Source organism: Vidua macroura, chromosome 2, assembly GCF_024509145.1.
Source record: "Vidua macroura isolate BioBank_ID:100142 chromosome 2, ASM2450914v1, whole genome shotgun sequence".
Classification (NCBI taxonomy): domain Eukaryota; kingdom Metazoa; phylum Chordata; class Aves; order Passeriformes; family Viduidae; genus Vidua; species Vidua macroura.
This window is the reverse complement of record NC_071572.1, coordinates 52,399,444-52,420,837: the sequence shown is the minus strand read 5'-3', so window position 1 is coordinate 52,420,837 and position 21,394 is coordinate 52,399,444. Positions and strand designations below refer to the sequence as shown.

The window sequence follows — 21,394 nt, the reverse complement described above, 5'->3', positions numbered from 1 at the left end:
ATTATTTATGTTCAGCAGTTACTTTTTATATAATCTTACCATGTATATATGGTCAAATGTAAAACAAACGAACAAAAAACAACAGAGGGAGGGCGGAAAATAAATAACAGAAGGATGAAATCTCTTTCACAAACTTCTATAAAAATATGTGATTTTCCACAGTTTGTGTGAGGAAAGTCAAAGATGCTGTCTAATGGATTTCAGCTGCAAAGGAGCATTCAGTCTACAGGAATACACAAGAGCCAGTCCAAAGTGGGGGAAAAAAAAGAAAAATAAATAAGACACATGTCAGGTACTCAGTATTACCCATTTTTCTTAGAGGTTTATCCCTACTGGTTTGTACCATCTATCAAAGAAGATGGCTTAAATGAGCAGAAAGGTGTAGCAGCTGACCTACAGAATGTAGCAGCTGACCTACAAAAGCAAGACAAGCTTTTGAACATAGTGATAAAAAAACAGGATTGGTTTTTTAAAGTGTCTTATGTTAATCAATAGTTAACAGAAATATTGAATCAGCTATTTCATCAACTTACTATAACCAAAAGACTAAGTTTCAAGACACTGACTTTTACCTTGGGAAGTGTTCTGCAAGTTGAACTGAAGTGAGAAGAACTTGCTAATTACACTTAATTCTGAAAGGTGACACCTTTTGTAAATCTTTATTGTATTCCAGAGTTGAGATGGAAGATCAAAAGTGAGAAATCAAAGAGATCAATTAATTTGTAATGATCTGCTGCTTTTTGTAGATCAGAAGACTCCAAACAGTCCTAAATCTTGGTTTAAAGGCATGTTGACCTATTAATCAAGAAAGGTCAGGTGGCTGAGGATGTCACCTTTTCAACTTTGTATCTGGCAGTGAGAATACATAATAAACTCTTTCATCCTTGAGACTCATAGCAGGTAAATCATGGCTTAAAACGAGTTTGTGAACCCAGAAAGATTTTCTCCAGATTAAGGGACTTCTTTCTCTTTACAACTAATTTCAGCCTGACCAATTTCTGGTTTCTTTTATAAGTAACTCATATGACTGCTTAGGGTTGTGACCTTTTTCCCCAGGATATCAGATTTTATTTTAGTTTATTATAGAATATTTCTTTGTACTTTCACAACTTTTTTCATATACACTTTTGATAGAGAATTGCCTCAACACTGATGGGGCATTTATTAATTAAAAGAAGCAAACAAACCTTGATCACTTAAAATCTTTAAGAAAACTCTTAAAATATTTTACTGGTACCTGAGTAGAATATCAGATGTTACTTGGACTAAAAAACATAAGCAAGACACTATTTTTTGTCCATGTATATTATGCTAGAACGCATAGAAGCTGAATATTCTCGAGAACTGGGTCCATGAGAATCTCATGAGGTTTAACTAGACCAAGTGCAAGGTGCTGCACTTGGCTTAGGGCAACCCCCAGTATCAGTCCAGGATGAGGGATGAATGGACAGAGAGCAGCCCTGCTGAGATGGGCTTGGTGATGCTTCTGGATGAAAGGCTGGGCATGACCCAGCCATGGGCACTCACAGCCCAGACAGCCAAACGTGTCCTGGGCTGCATCAAAACAGTGGTGACCAGCAGGGTGAGGGAGGGGATTCTGCCCCTCTACTCTGCTATGGTGAGACCCCACCTGGAGTACTGCATAAGAACAGCTTTCATTTACAGAGATTCTAGGGGGGAAATGGTATTATTTAGATTTTTTTCCACACTACATTTTAATTTTCATTTACCTTTTGACAGATGGCATTGTGAAAGTATTCATATATATATATATATATATATATATATATATATATATATATATATATATATATATCTGTAGACTCAAATATATGCTCATAAGCATTATTTCTTTTAAAAAGCTGCAATTTTAAGCTCTGATTACTGAAAGGAATAAAATCTCACATTCAGGGAATAGTGGTGTAATTCACAGCACAGGAAGTACATCAACTTCTTAGAGCAAGTCCTGGGCCACTAAAATGATGAGAGGGGTGGAGTACCTTTCCCATAGGGAAAGATTGAGGGAATTTGGCTTTTTCAGCCTAGAAAAGAGAAGACTTAGGGATGACTTAATTGCTGCCTTCTAGTACATGAAGGAGCCTTTAAGAAAGGTGGAGAGGGACTTTTTATGGTCATGTAGTGATAGGACAAGGGAGAATGGTTTCATACTAAAAGAGTAGGTTCCTTCACCCTTCGAAGTCCATTTCAGTCCTGCACCTTTTTTCAATCCATGAAGTAATAGCATTAGTATTCTGGTTTAATACAGTAATAAAATATCTCTAGGTGGAAAAGGACCCTTAAAGCTCCTAAAACAAAAATAAACCATGTGATTAAGCGCATGATCAGATGCTCCTTGAACTCTTACCACTTCCCTGGGAAGCCTGTTGGAGTGACTTACCACCCTTCTGTTGCATCCTGGGATTGGATTTTAGGGGTTCTTATTTGTGGTAGCTAGCCGAGTCCTGTGTACCCCCGTGCACCCCGTGTCGTTTCCTCCCCCCCACGGTTTCTGGCCCCACGCTACCTGCTGCCGGATCTTCCCCTTCTGCCGCTCCTGTAACCACCCCACCGTCCGGCCCCGGGAAACCCCGTGCTGGCCACCCCAATCCACATGATCCCGCTCAGCCCGAGGCTCGGTGCCCACCCCTGCGGGGTTCTCTGGTTGGTCGCTGTTGCTGGCGTCATCGCCACGGCAGCTGCCCCTATTGGACGGGAGACCGTGGATCCTCTCGCCCCACCCCTCCATAAAATCCTACCCCGCCGGCACCCAGGCGCCATTTTCTCCCATGCGAGTGCTGGGAGCGGTTGCGTCTTTCCATCGAACCGTGCCACGTGACCAATAAACCGTTCCTGCCAAGCACGGAGTAAATGGACAAATTCCTTACCTCTTTACCGGATCCCTAGCGCACGGTAACAGAGGCTGGCCAGCCCATGCGCCTGAGACACAGAGCTGTGTCCAGGAACCTGCAGCAGAAAACCCCGGCAGCACGTGGAAGCTACGCCACAGCCGGGCTCCCAAGAGCCGCGTGCAGCCGGGGAGAGCGAAAACCCACGCCGCACCCTTCTGCTGAAGAACCTTTTTCTAACATCCAATCTGAACTTCCCCTGACTTGATTCCATTTCCTTGGGTCCTGTCACTCGTCACCAGACAGATGAGATCATCATTTCCCCCCTCTGCTGCTCCCCTTGAGAAAGCTGTAGACGTAATGAGGTCATCCCTCAGCCTTCTTTTCTGTAGGATGAACAAGCCCAGTGATCTCAGCTGCCCTCCTTGTCCATTTTTCCTTCAAAACCTTTCACCACCTTGGATGCCCTCCTCTGGACATGTTCCAACAGTGTGATGTCCTTATATTGTGGCTTCCAGAACTGCACACAATACTCAAGGTCAGGCTGTACCAGCCCAGAGCAGAGAGGAGCAATCAGCCCTTGATGGACTGGTGATGTGCCTGGTGCTTCCCAGGGCATGGTTGGCCCTTTGCTGACTCTTATTCAACTTGCCAGCCACCCAAACCCCCATATTAAGATTATGAATCAAGGTTAATATCAAAAGCTTATCTATATTGTCTTGCTGCTCCCCTGATAGCAGGATTTTTTTGCTGTTGTTCTTCTTCTTTCGCAACCATATTACTTGAATGAATTGTTTTTAAACTAAGGGACAGTGGGTTGTGTTAAACAACTCTTTTCAAATGCAATGTTTGATATGGGAAGTTCATCAAACCTTACAGATATCTGGGAATAACATAGGGGCGCTGTACTGCTTTTACTCTGTGTTTTCTATGCATTTTTCTTCTTTCACTCCCTGCTTCTATACTTTCCTTCCTTCTCTGCCTGGTTCTACTTTCTTTTCTGCCTGGTTCTTTATTCTTTCATCTTGCCTTTCAGCTAAACTTTCTCCATTAATTTTTCCTCATTTTACCAGTACTATTTTTTTTAACTTTATCTGTCTATAGTAGCACTCAAAATGCATTGAAAAAGATATTACCACCCAGAGCACTGAACCAGACAATGCTAACTGCATTTTGTTGAAGGAGTTTTATTAAATTTATCTTCACATGTCATTCAAATACTAGTAGAAAGATTTGGGTAACCTTACTAACTATTTCTTTGTTTTATATGTTATTGGTAATTTTCCAATAGTTCTGTACTACCTTTTCTGCCATGGTAAGATTTCCCCATGATCCTTTTCTTGAGTATTGGAAAGAAAAAAAAAACTTACTGTTTTTTTGATATTAAGAGAAAACAGAAAATAAAAACTTGGATTTCTCATTACCCACTCAGCTATACCTGACTATATTATAACAACAACAAAATTAGATTTCTTGGTTTCTCAACAAGTGCAATGGAAGTCAGAACTGTAAGCTGAGGATGTAACTCCCCTTCTACACCTTCTTTGCATTTTCTGGTTTTATTGAATTTTCTGGTTTTTTTTAATCCAATCTCTGTTATATGGGAGTGTTTTAATTGGATAGCATTGCTAATCAAAATGTCTTAAACTTCAGTCTGAGTTTAGAGATGCTCTAACATTTATGCAGTCCTAGATGGAAGTTTTAATGAACTCTCCAGCACAAATATTAAGGTCTGTCTATCATTTGCAGTGACTTGAGCTCTTTTCTTCCCAGAATTTTTCATGTTTCTTCAGCAGCTGTAGAATACAGCATTTCAAGTACGGTATCTAAAACCAATGTAATTCATGTAAACTGCTTTCATTCAAAACAACCAAATCATTGACAACAAACACATATTCTTAATTTTATGTTAACCCACATAATTATTGCTTGATTAACAATTTTCATTTACTCTGATCACGCCGCTAGTTCTGAACAATATTTACTTCCCAAATGCACAACAAGAGTACATGGAAAATGAAAGCAGAGATGAATGATGTGGGAGAAAGACAGAAACATTGTGTCAACATAAAAAAAAATTGAATTAGAGACACCCAAAGCTCAGGTACAGATGAAGACAGCAAGGGATTTGATAGTAAAGAAGGGTTTCTGTAAATACCTTGGAAGCAAATGCAAAACTTTTGAAAGATTTTGTGCACTGCTCAAAAAGCTTTATTTGGCTCAGCTTTTTTTTTTTTTTTTTTATTATGTTGTGTTTTGAGGACAAGTTTAAGGTGTAATACTGGAGGAAGCTCCACAATGGAACTGAAGGGCCACTCTCTATCTTTAATGGATCATGATAATTGGAGGAGGTTTCTAAGACTGTAAAAATCAATTTCCATGTCAATCCCTAAGAAGAAGGATGTAGGCACCTATAGACTTATTTGCCTCACCAAGATCATGGAGCAAATTTGCCTGGATGACATGTCCTGCATCACTAAAAACAGTGAGGATAATAAAAACTGGAACCGGCTAACAAGAGAGGAACATCCACAAGACATGATATTTAAAAATTAACTGTGTATGATCTCAATGGTCTAACCTTGCAGTTGACCCTGCTTTGAGCAGGGAGAGTTGAATTTGTAATTTCTAGGATTGTAATGACTACAGTAAAATAAGCAGCTCACTGTGCTTGTCTAGACACACCTGTCTAAACAAACATAGAATAAACACTATTAAAACTTTTCCAGTTATTTGAGATTTGGACTTTTGACTGCAGACCACAAAGAAGAAGAAAATTAAATGTAAAGGTGTCCGAAGGTTTATTAGAAAATCTAAATAAGATTATGGGTATTATTTCATGGTTAGTCTTCTTATTAGGGCATGTTTTCAGCTCAGGAAGCATTTATATATACTGTAGAATTGAAATGACAAATGTGAAATTAAATTTACTACTAAAAAGTGTGCATCCAAATATGAACAGCTGTATTAGAAACAGTTGGGGAACTGAAATTAACTAATTAAAAATACCCCATTATTTAAATATTTTAATGAAGGTTCTGTCTGGCTTTACTTCTTAGCATCTGGACAATAACTTTGGCTCTGCAATCTTGTATATTGCATCTTTTTTTATTTTACTTACTGTTATAGGAGTTGGAATACAGACTATCCAGCTTATTTGTTTAACAGCAATATTCTCTCTGTCCATGTTCACTCAGGGCAAAAGGAACTTTGTAAAGTCCAAGTTGCCAGGATGCCCTTAGAGTATTCCTCTAAGTTAATTTATGAGTTCAGAAATGCACTGGCTGTTTTTCTGACTTCCTGCTGGGGAACCATAATCCTGCTCTGAATTTAGTATCTCACCAGAGAAATCAGGACACAAGCAGGGAATAGATTACTCTTGGTTTGCAGCCTTATGCAAAGTTCAGATGCAAAAATACTTGCTCACCAGGAAATTCTGAATTATTCTCTGTATTTTAATCTAAACTTTAGGATCATATTTTTATTGTCATGCATTAAATGAAAACCTATTTCTGAGACCAAAATCTCAATGAAGAATAACTATTTTAAGCTCTAATTGTTATCCAAAACCAAGTATAGTTTCATAAGTACCCGCTGCTTTAATACTGGACAATCTTACAGAATTTTAGAAATTGTAATGTAATTATAATTTTTATTCCAATAATTATAATTAAAAGTAAATAAGATTTTTTTTTAGTTCATTGAAAGGCACAGCTCATAGGAAGAAAGTGTTCAGTATTCTACTATGTGTCTGAGAGACTGTACAACAGACTTATCAGACGATCAGGATCTTAAGCTAGAAATGTTGCTGTGTTCAGTGTAGCTATGCAGCATCCCTTTTCAGAAATTTTCATTCTCTTCACATAAGAATAGCATCACAGCAGGGAGAATTGTTAGTCACACTCACCATAGGTCTGCTAGTTGAGTGCTACTTGAACTTTCGAAATCTGTACAAAAAACCCTTGCTTTCAAAGCCCCAACCTTCAAACCCACCTTTTTCAGCCACTCACACTTGCATTTAAAGAAAGTGGAAAGAATGAGGGGCAACAAGAGACTCTGTTCTAAGAAATACGCATACGCAACATTGTAATTTCGATGTTTTATGCCTGTGTCCTACCTGTGTGCAGGTATCTTGCGATCCCCGGCAATCAGGATAACATCACAGAGCTGCTGCTGCTTCAGGTAGCTCTCCATTTTCCTGAAGGTTTGCTCTGCATGGTGAACAGCCTGGTAGAACTCCTCAGAGCTACATGAATCCATGTCACAGTGGGGTGGCAAGGGGTGGCTGGCTCCTGACAGTCTGTAAATAAGAGAAACTCCAGGTTGGTTAAGATATGACCAAATGTTGACTCCATCACAAAGTGATACAAGTAAATCAATGCATCCTTTCCCTGTTCTCATCACTGTAAGTTCAAGATAGAAAAATCTTACTGCATTTGGAGAGAAATGGAAAAAGCAATCCTATGTTTCCACTGATTCTGAGCACCTACTCTAGCTCACTTTCTCAAATTCACATTCATTTTGCACCCCTTGGGAAATAAAAATAAAACCCTAATTTGACTTAATTTGTAATGAATTCTGATAATTTTCACAATGAAATATTACATATCTACTTTTTATCCAAAATACTTATTAAAAAAAACTGAATTTAGCCTGCAAAGATAATGATGTCTATATTTAAAAGGAAAAAAAAAAGGAGAAAAATTTTGTTGTTTTTTTTTTTTTCATTATCTAGCCATCTATTCCTAGTTTGAAGTTTCTCAGTTCAGTGTTGCAGTGGAAAACCAAAGTGTCAGGAAGCACTAGTTCTTGAGGAAACTAGGATCTGCTGGAATTTCTAAATAGTTCTCAACACAGATGATACCCTCTTCTTTTACAATTATGTAATGAGATGTATTCAAATTAAAGCCTTAAGGTTATATATATGACTTGCAGTGCTGAAAATGAAGGATTTCACAGATTAAGCTAATTTTTTTTCTTCAATAGATATATACAAAAGAGTTTACATAATCAATAGAAGAGCAATAGACCTATCTTAGTCCAGTATATGAAACAATATTATAAATTAATTCAAACCAATCTCATTTTATATATTCTGTTGAAATGTAAATATTAAGGAGCACATAAAAATATTTTTTATTTACAGCAATAATACAACAGTATCCTTACTCAAGGTTTGAATTCAGTAGGTATTACATTAAAAAAAATTATATTGAAAGATATGTAAGAAAATGCAGTCTACATTCCTGGTGCAGGGGGAAAAAATGAAAAGTTCATAAACATAATAATTCTTAAAAATCAGAATGAAATGCAGTTATAAAATAAAAATAATAAAATCCCCCAAATTCTTGAGACATGCTAGTGATTTCCTTTTGAATTATGTTTTGTGTAAAAGTGTTCCAGATAGTGTCCTATAGACATTGTACAGGGCTCAGCAGGTTTAAGGAAGAAGGGCTGGTCCATCTTTCTGTCACAGGAATCACTAGGTTTCACAGCACTCCTTTAAGGTAGCTGGAATCCTGCAGAATTGAAGGTGACGTGCAGGTAATTTCACAGAGAACCAACGCAGCTACTTCTGCATCTTGCTACATTTGCTTAATTCTGTTGCAGGTAATACTGTTAAATTGTCAAGTACTTTATGCCAGATATTTCCTCCTGGATAAAACAAACACCTTCATTCTGTGAGTGACCTAATTTGCTTATGTGTTCCTATCTAATCTGGACCCCAGCCATGTTGATCAGAAATCCAAGTTTATTTTCACATCTTTCGTTGATCAGCTAATGCTTTCTCACAAAACTCTACTGACAGAGCTAAGCTCATTGGAATGGGCAGTGGGCAGATATTTCAGCTCTTTTCTTTTTCTTTTTATTTTCCATTTTACGTTTGTAGCCATACACAGATTTCTTTACTTTTATTGCCAGAGAATTAGAATGTCAAGTAATTTACAAGAAATAAATTAATGCCTAATAAATGAGGTTGATAGGTTTAAACAGACATGTTTCTTCCTCTCCTCTGGGGAATTTAGAAGTGACAACAGCAGTTCTGAGAAAGGAAAGTAACAGGAATGAGCAGATCTTAATGGGTTCATACTGTTTGTTAGTTCAGAAGGTAGGTCTAGGTCAGCTTAAATTTGAGCAGATAGGATACTAGTCTTGAATCTTTTTGGCTATTCAAAATGCTGTCTTTTCCAGGTCAGAAAAAGAGAACTATCCTGATTTATGCTGGTCCTGTGAAGTAAGATTGCACTGTAATAAGCTTAGTCTATTTTGTTCTTGAATTGCTAGGCAGTGTTTGCCACAAATTTTTCTCTCTTTCCTGCTAGCCATTTATAAGTAACAGTTTCTACCCACTAGCTCTGTGTATCTGTCACTTAGCAAGTCAATAAATGACTGCTCAAAAGCAAGCCACCAACGACCAAAAATATTTTAAATACTATAATGAAAAATAACAAGCAATAAGTTTGGTAAAAGACAGTACAGTGATCTTTTATTTATTTTCTAAGAAAGCTCCGATAAAAAGCTTGCTACTTATCCTATTCAGGAGCTATCTCTGTTTTATTATAAATGCTCTGTCTGCATAATCAATGCTTTAAATTCAGATAGCAACTTGTTAAAGTAGGAAGTAGTTAAAGCAATTGTCATTTATTACCAATTACCAGTTTGTGAAAGGTATATATAGGTACTCAGGGCCAATTAGCAATATTAAAATCACATTTTCTCTTTGTGTATATTGCTCTTGTTTAGGTGCAAGCAAATAAAACCACAAACGGAGTAAGAGGCTTTGTAATTGCATTCAGCAGCAACTCCAAAACAAATTTGACTGAAAATTCCCTAAGTCTTTCAAAACCTTTTTAACATTAGTGTACCTCAAAATCCTGTAATCAGTGAACTGGACAGACTCCAGGTGGACTTTTTCAATAATCTTCCTCAGCTGGCAAATGCAAAACCTGAACTCAGTGTGGAAATTTCAAACATTTGGGAGTTGTCCAGCCAAAAACACTTTAAATGACTTAGTTAATAGCACAGAAATAAGGAAATCAAACCTTTCTCAAGATTACAGCAGTGCTACTGAAGGGTGACTGCAGCATGAGAATACTAAAAGGCTCACAAAAATTATCAACATTGCAAATAACCAATAATCTTATAAGTTTTTTTTTTATGAAATGGCAAACCAGAGTGCATATTGCATAATAATTAAAAAAAAGGAAAAAAAAAAAGGAAAAACTCCACCTTAGCAAATTTGTACAGACTATTTTCAGTGCTAAGAACAGCATCCTGCTTTTAAAAGAGAAATTATTAAAGAGCCTGAAGGTGTAGAGAAAAATCCAGTCTTTGAGCCATCACAGATATTAAAACAGTGTAAACGGAAATAAAAACCCAGAGAATCAAAAACATCTGACTCCAAAATGGTCCTCTTCTACAAGAAAAAACCCACTGATTTGAAGAATAGAGAAATGAAAACCTTTAAGCCAAAGTAATATTGTGAAGGATTTAAAGAGAAAATGCCAGGGGAAAAGGGGCTTTACACACAGATTTAGCTACCTACACCTTTCTTGTTAAGTAATTAGTAAAACCAGTTGTTAATCCATATCCTGAACAAAAGAATAACTGTTGCATCCCGGAGTTTGGGTTTAGATTAGGGTTTTTAATTTATGTTAAAATAAGTTCTGTAATCCCGCATTTCCCCCGTGTTGTTCCCGCCTGCGGTTTCTGGCCCCATGTTGCCTGTTGCCGGACCTTACCCCTCTGCCGCTCCTGTAACCACCCTGCCGTCCGGCCCCGGGAAACCCCGTGCTAGCCACACGATCCCGCTCAGCCCGCGGCTCGGTGCCCGCCCCTGCGGGGTTCTCTGGTTGGTCGCTGTTGCTGGCGTCACCGCCACGGCAGCCGCCCCTATTGGGCGGCAGGCCATGGATCCTCTCACCCCGCCCCTCCATAAAGCCCTATCCCGCCGGCAGTCAGACGCCATTTTCTCCCATGCGAGTGCTGGGAGCGGTCGCGTCTTTCCATCGAACCGCGCCACGTGACCAATAAACCGTTCCTGCCAAGCACGGAGTAAATGGACAAATTCCTTCCTCTTTGCCGGGTCCCTAGCGCACGGTAACAGCGGCTGGTCAGCCCACGCACCCGAGACACGGAGCCGTGTCCGGGAACCCGCGGCAGCAAACCCCGGCAGCACGTGGAAGCTACGCCACAGCCGGGCTCCCAAGAGCCGCGTGCAGCCGGGGAGAGCAAAAACCCACGCCGCAATTGGCGCCCGAACGTGGTGCCGAGGCCAGCGCTGAGCTGATCGCGTGGACGGAGGTTCACCACGGAGCTCCAGGAACAGCGCCGGGAGCCACTGCTGCCGGCCAGATAACAAGAAGTACTTTGAAATAGAGAATTTACATTAGTTGAAATTATACCACCTTTCTCTGTGCAAACAGAGGCTTAGATTTAGAAATGTTTCCATTCTAGAAATTATATTCATAGATGTGCAGAAAACAACAGAGTCATATCACTATTTATAGCAGAAAACTTTACAGAGTACTTAGGTATTTTAAATACTCAATTTGAATACTTTTTTCTCCATTCCACTAAAGGCCCTGGCCCCAAATAAAGAACTCTTTAACCAGAAAATATCATAATTTCATCATTACTGGAAAATTAAATCCTGTTGTGCTTAACAGGTTTTTTTCAGTTTTCACTTATGCAGGATAGATCACACAAACTTATCCAGAACCTGTTCAATTTAATTCAGTGTATATTATTGGGTACATATCCAAAACAAAAGATATCCAGTTCTTCAGCGAAAGAAACATTGTTTTGCTATTTATAACTTGCAAAACCAGAAGAAGTATTCTATATGTAAGAGTGAAAAGAAAAAACTTCACACATTTCGTTCTCTAAAATTGCTTATTGAATGCTTAGAAATCAATATCCTGTGGAATTGCACCATATAAGATGGACTGTCAGAAGTCATGGCTCTCATTAGTGATCACTTGCAAAATGGCAAGAGGGAGATTTATAAAGACTTTAAGAAGTTTTCTTATTGCAACAGCAAGGCTAAAGTTCTGTTTGTGAACAAAAGCTATGCTTTACCTTCTGCTACCAGCAATCATATCTGCAATTACAGGCTCTGCCCAGAGTTATAGCAGGTAGAATTGCCGGATAAAAAAATAATCAGAATATCAAATAGGACTTTTTAATTTTACCAGATTTGCTCAGAGATGTATTGATGCTGTCTCAGAGACCCCTTTCCCATGTAAAGTAAAAAAAATTTAAAGAATCCAGTGCATATTATAAACTCATTCTATAGATAAACCTGCATAATGTATACTTTACAATGGTGTCTCTTCCTAAAGGCAATTTGTGAATCAAGATACTTGTAACTCATTCTTTGAACACTGTAAGGCAAAATACAGGCATAGGACATCTGTGTGCCCAGCAAAAGTACAGCTGACTCCTCTACTGTTCTGTATTTCTGTACATCTTAAGAGTATTACCGGACACAAGAAACAAAATACTAGCTACCAGTTTATTGTGTGATCCTGGACAAATTGTTTGAGGAGCTCTTCAGAAACACTGGAAGGACAATGAGAAGGGACTACTGTACCACACCAAACTGCTTCTATAGAGAAGAAATAATTCCCTTGTTTGGGAGCTGTATTGGGTTTGTGTGACCAGGTTTTGTTAGTATGGGTGGGGGTGGGGTACAGGGGTGGCTTCTGTGAGAAGCTGCTAGAATTTCCTCCAAAGCCAGTTCCAGGCAGCTTTAAGACAGACCTGCTGCTAGCCAAGGCTGGGCACATCAGAAACAGTAGTAACACCCGTGGTCAGTGGAGAAGGAGGGGGAGAAGGGGTCCCAGTTGCTGGAGCTGAGATTCCCCTCCAGCCTGTGGTGCAGACCATGACGAGGCAGCTGTGACTCTGCAGCCCATGGAGGATCACAGGGATGTGGAGATTCACCTGCTGCCCATGGAGGAGCCCCACACCAGAGCAGGTGGATGCCTGAGAGGAGGCTGTGAACTTGTGTGAGCCCCATGCTGCACCAGGGCACTGGCAGGGACCTGCAGGCCTGTGGAGAGATGTGCCAATGCTGGTGCAGATTTTCTTTCATAGGACTTGTGACCTTCTGGGGGACCCATGCTGGAGCAGCCTGTGCTTGAAGGACTGCAGCCTGTGGAAGAGTGACCTGCTTGCAGCTACTCTTGGAGAACTGCTGCTAGTGGGAGGGACTTATAATGGAAAATTTCATGGAGAACTCTCTCCTGGGAAAGGGAAAATCAGCTCAAAACCCTCTCATTAGATTTTTTCTTATCTATGATCCTTCACCAGATAATGACCTAACCTAAGCTACAAGCATAGATGTCTCTAATGCCAGTGGTGATAAACCAACACATAAGAATTTCTACAGCCTCCTGAAATACCGGGTTTTTTTAGATTTCAGTTCTTTTTAAAATGTCTCATTTTTACCTTGTCGTAAAAATAAAATGTAAAATAAAATTAATTTAATTAATGAACAATTACTAAAAAATCTCATTGTTCTGAAAGCAATTACTTACAGAATTCAGTAATATTGATGACAAATGCTTTAACTTCCCTCAGTCTTCCCCCATTTTTTCCAGATTTTATTACTTTTATTGATGAAATGAGTTTTTTCCGTGTCCTATGCTCTAAGAACCACTTAAACTGTTAGGATGTTTGGTTCATTCTTTAAGTGTTCAATTGATCCTTTATCTCTTCATATTTTTTCACCTTTTATCCTCCACAGTCTTCTAAACAACTACTTCAAGCTTCCTATTTCCTCTCCTCTTTCTCCACAGTCCAGTACCCAGTGTTAAAAATAGCGTAAGCTTTTGCTCACCTCTACTAGTATTCCTACCAATATTGTGCTCTACTTTCTGTCAATATTAGTTTCAGCATCTCTCTCCAATACTTACAGCTCCCAGCAATTTAGATTCCATGGATGAACAACTAAATGGGCTCAGCAGTCCAACACATCTTAGAGGGATATTAAAAAATGCAATTTCCAAATAAAGACTGAGAGTAAGCATCAACAATTATCAATAGAATGATTTCAAACTTAAAAAAAAATATCATAATACTTGAAGAAAAAATAAGTATATGTAAAATTTGAAGTTTGTTGGTTTGGTGGTTTTAAATTAAGTCAAAGGTTGGGAGGTTGGGATAATGGTGCTTTTTTCCTCGACAGATAGAAAAATGACACACTGTAATGCTTTTATTTGACAAGATTAAGAAAGTTTCATTTTGATATTGTTTTACATTACAACTATAAACTGTCTTCAAAGACATACCAAAATACTTATCTCATAAGGATAGCTTTTATCAATTTATTCACTTATGAATTCTCAGGAAGAAATATTACATAAAAGTATTATGATACAGAAGTTTCCAACTGAAAATTTACAGGTCTGTGCTACTAATGGAGATATTTACTTTCCAATTTATACATCCTGAGAGATAAAATGAAAGATAGCCCAGACAGAAATGGTGCCATTACTGAGAAAATATCCATTTTATATAACCATTCCAGTCTTTTTTTGCTCAAGTTATGTAAAATTCCCCAAAGCATGCTTTTAGTAAAGAGCAAGTTTGTGGAACTGACTTCATTTAGTTTCACATATGATAATTGAGTCAATTTGGTCTTTTAAGATTAGTTTTGTATTTTGGAGGGGGGTTTTGTTTGCTTTGTGTGTGTGTGTGTGTTTGCTTTAATTCAGAATTTCAGATCTCATTTTAACAGTTTTTGAGACACCTCAAAATGTTACTCAAGAGATCATTCAAAAATCACCATCACGGGCAAAAAACAGTCAACTTGGTGAAATTAATTTAATTTACTAACAATCAGAAGAGGCAGATAATGAGAAATAAAACACATATCTTAAAACACCTTCTCCAATAACTGCCTTTTTCTGGGCTCAACTTTACTCACAATTTCTCCACCTTCTCCTCCTCAGAAGCACAGAGAGATGGGGAATGGGGGTTGTAGTAAGTTCATCCCATTTTGCTACTCCTTCCTCCTGAGGGGGAGGACTCCTTACACAGACTCACAGAATGACTAGTTTTGGAAGACCTTCAAGATCATCGAGTCCAACCCATTCTCTGACACCTCAACTAAACCATGGCACTGAGTGCTACATCCAGTCTTTTTTTAAACACATCCACAGATGGTGACTCCACCACCTCCCCGTACAGACCATTCCAGAATTTTATCACCCTTTTTGTAATAAACTTTCTCCTAATATCCAACCTTGACACAGCTTGAGACTGTGTCCTCTTGTTCTGTCAACTACTGCCTGGTTAAAGAGACCAACTCCCACCTGACTACAGCCATCTTTCAGGAAGTTGTAGAGAGCGATAAGGTCACACTCTTGCCCTGCTCCAGTGTGGCTCCCTTCCATTGGGTGCAGACCTTTGAGAACTTTCAGTCTGGGACCCCCAGGGCCACAAATCCTACCAGGAAATCTGCTCCAGTGTGGGTTCCTCTCTCCATGGGTCCACAGGTCCTGCCAGGAGCCTGCTCCAGCAGGCTTCCCATGGAGTCAGTCTCCTACAGGCATCCACCTGCTCTGGCCTGAGGTTCTCCACCAGCAGCAGGTGGATCTCTGCTGCGTCATGAACCTCCATGGGCTGCAGGGGCACAGCTGCCTCATCATGGTCTGCATGGGAATCTCAACTCCAGTGCCTGGAGCACATCCTCCCACACCTGCACTGACCCTGGCATCTTCAGGGCTGTTTCTCTCACATGTTCTCACTTTTTATTTTCCCCTGAAAGTCCAAAATCTCTAAGTCATGACTAAAAGATAATAAATACAAATAAACACTAAACTAAAATATTTTTTTTTCCTGACTGATAGCTGAGTTGCCTGATAGGATCTAAGACATTGAATATTTTGCTCTGTTTTCTTCTGTTCTGCACAATATCCACCAATAAAAGGAATATTTTATTTTTTTAATACATTTTCAAATCTACTCATTGATTCTTACAGTGTCTTTGAAAAGTAACTAAGATCTCATAGTGTTTCTCTCGCCATGTAAAAATACAATTTACTGTAGTGTAGCACAGCAGAAAATTCATATCTGAAATAATTCTTACTCTTTCTGAAACTCATTTCAACACAAAGATGATAATTTTATAAACCCTATTGCAAGTTCCGAGCACTTCCTAAAATCCAGAGAAAACTGTTGATGGAAAGCTGATTTTTTAAGGTTCATCATACTGGTTGTGCTAGGCACCTGACAGCTATAGTAATAATGGTACCACTAGAAACCTCTATCACAAGTTAGCAACCATCACACTTCCTTGACAAATTGCACTTTCTGCATTCCACCCCATATCCCTATTCTGCCTCTAAATAATCTTGCTATTCATCAGAGAAAGATGCTGGTTGGACTGCTCTCTCCCACTCCCTGCTAATGCTGCGTCTACTGCTTTTTCAGCTTTACGTACCCAAATAGAGGGAGCAGTTTGTTCCAGCTGTTCTTGGAAAACCGATGATTAACTCAAACAGAGTTCTCCTAGCTACACACAGTCACATTTTAATGATTTGGACACATACTTGTTGCATGCCAGGTTGGTTCAGTTAGGGGTTTTAATAAATGTTAGTTAGTCGGCTCTAGTCGGCTCTATGTACCCCCATTTTCCCCTCACAATGGTTCGCTCTGAGTCACTTACCATTGGAGCTTTCCTATGTCAGTCTTGTCAATCCCTGTTCATTCCTGAAAGTTCTGTGATAGTCACCCCATCCTTGTATTTCTATTCATCCCGGAACCCTGTTCCCACCCCTGTTATGTTCCCATTGGCTGCCGTGATCCACATCACTCCCCTGTTGCCTGTCCCCATTGGGTGAGGGGCGCTTCTGCCCCTATCTGCCTACCCCCTATTTAACCACATGCCTCCTTTGTCCCAGCACCATCTTGACCATGCATGCGCTAGGAGACGGCTGCCCCAGCCATCGTGGCGGCCACGCGGGAAATAAACATTCTCCAGCCACGCAGGACAAGGTGTGCCTCCCTCGACCCTTTGTCTCTTCTCAGCATTCGACTACTAAACCAGCAAACCCACGCGGAGGCTCAGCCTTAGAGCGCTGCACACGCGGCAGTCCCGGCCTCCCCAAAGGGTATGTCTAGCCGGGCTTCCGAGCTGCCTGAGACCGGGGAGAAAAACCAAAGCTGCACATACTGACATATTCTACATATTCACATTGCTGACAGAACTTTCTATTATATTTGATCTTGCTGTATGCATTTATTTTTTCTATCATGGAGAATATAGGAAACAAAGAACCTACAAATATAAAAACCCTGCAAACAGATACTAGGTGCATGTAAACCTACACTATTGAAAATTTACAGGTCTGTACTACTAATGGAGACATTTACTTTCCAATTTATGTATTCTGAGTGGGGAAAATGAAAGCTAACCAAGGCAGAAATTGTGCTATTACTGAGAAAATATCCATTTTATATAACCCTTCCAGTTGAAAAAGTTTTTAGCAACTGTTTTGCTCATGCTATACAAAATTCCCCAAAGCATGCTTTTAGTAAAATGCAAGTTTAGTAACAGGCAAGTTGCTTCCTGAAAGGAGGCAACCCGTTCTTCCTGAAAATACAATACCGAAAAAACTACACAGGAAACCTCAATTTTTAAATACATATGCTGTTGGAGAACAATCAAGAAGCACAACCACCTTAAGTTGCTGACATTAATATTTCTCTGTTTCTAGCTCAAGACTCAACCAAGCCTGTTTCATCAGAGTACCACCCAGCTGCTCTGCTTTCTTTCCCTCTTTCTTTTTACTATCATAGCAGTAGACAAAATTCTTGCTGGAAGGAAACAACTTTGCTTTAGACCAGGAATAAGCTTCTTTTAGAAGTAAGTAAGGCTCCCTCTTTAGATAGGCATTCTTTCTCCATTCTTCCCCAATCCCATCAAAATCTTTGCCTTCATTCACCATGTTCAGTTAATGAAGATTTTGACTCTGAGTTGAAATAATAAATAAATAAAACCACACCACTGCAAAAATGAAATGCCTTATGTTTGTGAAACTGTTTGCTTCTCATTAGAAAAAAAAACAAAACAGCCCAAACCCAAAAGTGTTGTAGGCTGGGTTGATTTAGTCAGGGATTTTATTAATGTTAGGTTTGATCCCTGTACTCCTCTATTCTTTCCCTCACAGTGGTTTGCTCCAAGTTGTTTACCCAGAAAGTTCCTGCCACTCAGACCTGTCAATCTTCTCACCTCTCCCAGTTTTCTCCTTGTTTGGTTCTGTCAGTCAGGGGTTGTCACTCCCTGTTGAGTGTCAATCTTGTAACCACTCCCTGCTTCTTCATGAAAGTTCTGCATCAATCACCCCACCTTAGCCCTTCTATTCGTCCCAGAACACTGTACCCACCTCTGTTATATTACCATTGGTTGTTATAATCCATGTCACTCCTCTATCGTTTGTCCCCATTGGGCAAGCCAGGTTTCCACCCCTGTCCGCCCACCCCCTACTTAATCCGCTGTCGTTCTTTGTTTTCCGGCATTTGCATTGCATTGCGCTGAGAGTATTTTGTTCCGACCATGCATGGAGGAATAAAAGTTCTTAGGGCTCACAAGCAAAGTGTCCTTCTCTCGTCCCCTCGTCTCCTCTCATCGTGTGAAGCAGCTAAAGCTGCATTACCCACGACGCAGCACTCAGCATTACTACGGAGGCAGACACCATACCCCTGGAGTGCCTGCACACACGTGGCAGCCACTCGGCCTCTCATAGGCAGTGTGAGCTGGCGCTTCTCGACCGCTTGAGGTCGTGGCAGGTAGCCACTGCATGAAAGTTGATTTATTGTCTTCCAAGCCTCTTATGCTCTTATGGCAAATAAATACATAAAACAGGAAGCTGTCCTGTATTCATCACAGGCATCAAGTAGCTACAATTCACAGTCCATTCATATTTTAATTACCAGTTGGAAATACAATGGGGATACACCAGCTCCATTATGAAGACGGACTGACACCGTAAAATGTTTTTAATACTCTGGTTAAGTATTTTCTAGCATTTTATGATTCCCCATTTCTACCAACCAAAAGTTGAATGAAAAAGATTATTAGGACTCAGAAATTCAAAACTTAATTTAACCTAACCTCAAATTCCCTACAGTCCTCCCAGTGGGAGTTATCATCTGGGAAGTTTGAGAGAAAGGGTAAAGACTATTATACAGGAGGCTAATATTACTGGCCTGAGCAGTTAAATGCCTGACAAGCAGAGGAAGAAAACCAAGCAGTCATTGAGAGAATGAGAAAATTTCCTTTTCTTTTCTTAATAGCTCAATAAATTAATGGAAATGTATTGCATATCAGGATGCACTATCAGCTGAGCAGTGCTAGAAAAACCACAGGCTTCATGCTCTCAGAAAGCACAGACTTTGTTTCCTTGATGCCCAGTTGTTAATACATCTTATTCCAGATGACAAACTGCACTGAGCCTTTGTGGTTTACTTAAGTGGTCAAACATAACACAACAAAGTAGTAAGAATGGCTGTTGCATCCTGGAGTTCGGGTTTAGATTAGGGTTTTTAATTTATGTTAAAATAAGTCAAGTTCTATAATCCCGCGCACCCCCCGTATCGTTCCCCCCCCCCGCCCCAGTTTCTGGCCCCATGCTGCCTGCTGCCAGATTTTCCCCCTCTGCCGCTCCTGTAACCACCCCACCGTCCGGCCCCGGGAAACCCCGTGCCTGCCACCCCAATCTACACGATCCTGCTCAGCCCGAGGCTCGGTGCCCGCCCCTGTGGGGTTCTCTGGTTGGTCGCTGTTGCTGGCGTCATCGCCACGGCAGCTGCCCCTATTGGACGGCAGGCCATGGATCCTCTTGCCCCACCCCTCCATAAAATCCTACCCCGCTGGCACCCAGGGGCCATTTTTTCCCATGCGAGTGCTAGGAGTGGTTGCGTCTTTCCATCGAACCGCGCCACGTGACCAATAAACCGTTCCTGCCAAGCACAGAGTAAATGGACAAATTCCTTACCTCTTTACCGGATCCCTAGCGCACAGTAACAGAGGCTGGCCAGCCCACGCGCCCAAGACACGGAGCCGTGTCCGGGAACCCGCGGCAGAAAATCCCGGCAGGACGTGGAAGCTACGCCACAGCCGGGCTCCCAAGAGCCGCGTGCAGCTGGGGAGAGTGAAAAGCAATGCCGCACTCCTATATCATTTTAGTATCACCACCAGCATTTATGCATATACTTCCAAGAGAATGAGATTTTTACAAACAGACACACTAAAGATTGTACATTCAGAAACTGATGAAGCCAACATTACACTCAGGAGAGTTTTCTAATGTACCATGGAGGAAAACTCCCATATCTTTCAGGCAGCTCTGGCTATAATTCCGTTAGCAGCTGCTATCAGTAGTGCGTAAGTCTCCAAGAACTGCCACTGCCACTTTAAAACGTCATAAAATCAGTGCCAGTGCCACTGACATAGAAGCTCTCTCAGAATAATGCAACTTCAGATTATAAAAGAGCAGTGCTGGATTTACTAGTGAGACACCTAAGATAAAGCTGCTTTTGCTTCCTTCTGCAATAATGCCCTATTTTCTGAATGGATGGCCTGCATTATGCCTGAGAGAGATGCTTGTGTCATGTGTTAACTATCTAGTCATGATGAATGGCCATATCTATATGGATAAACTAAGTAAATTAGCTGACATAGTTACTCATTCAGAGTGGGCACAAATACATACAAGGATGCAGATCTCTTTTTTATTGAGACATTTTCTTCTAACATTTAATTAGTGACATAGGGGCTTTATATAAACAGAAGTTATATATGTGAGTGATGGCAATGACATTCAAAAAAGGATAAACAAGTATTTTATGAATAGTGAGCTCAGGATATATTTCAATAAAATTTCATTATGCTACTATATTATGTGCTGATATTCCACAGCATAGGTAGCATGTCAGAGCTTAAAACACATTATGACTGCAATGGAAATCACATCAAAGACCACTGAAACCTGAATGTTTAAAATTCCCAGATTAAAATTCTAGTTCAGTTAAGTACTGCATTCAGTGAGGTGGGAGATCACAACACACATGCGTGCACACACTGCCCTTCAGTAAACTATATGAATGATTCAGCCCATGTCCTGTTGCAAGACAAGCTTTTATAGAGCTTGCAGCATTCAGTGGAAAGCAGCATACAGTCTCTTCCTGCTATTTGTTACAGATCTATCAAGTATCGTATGTCTTTTGGTGACTCTCACAAATTTCACAGCACCTGTAAATCAGTGAGAAAGATACGTCTGAAATATAGAAATAAATTGTAGGTGATTTTGCCCCACTGTTTTGAAGTGTCAGTACATTTTTTTGCTAATCCTGAAAACAGCAATTAAAATTGACAATTTGGTGAATTCCGTCTAAGATGAATTTGATGGTTTCAGTTTCTACGCTGCAGGATCACTACAACACTGTGAATTTAACTTGCAAGCAATTAAATTCTACATATTCCATAATAGCTACCACTCATTAACCCAGCACAAACCCAAGCTCTGTTCTTCATC

General features: G+C 40.1%; 1 protein-coding gene across 2 annotated transcripts in view; it reads right to left on the bottom strand.

Annotated features, from left to right (window-relative positions):
• The window catches only part of KLHL1 (kelch like family member 1), a 184,286-nt gene that overhangs the window by 116,707 nt on the left and 46,185 nt on the right, over positions 1 to 21,394 (bottom strand). The window contains exon 2 of one of the 2 annotated variants that reach the window (XM_053970469.1): positions 6,964 to 7,146. The exons of the other annotated variant lie outside the window; for it this stretch is intronic. Coding sequence (XP_053826444.1) covers positions 6,964 to 7,146 — 183 coding nt within the window. The remainder of the gene's footprint in view (positions 1 to 6,963; positions 7,147 to 21,394) is intronic. 2 annotated transcript variants of the gene reach the window in all.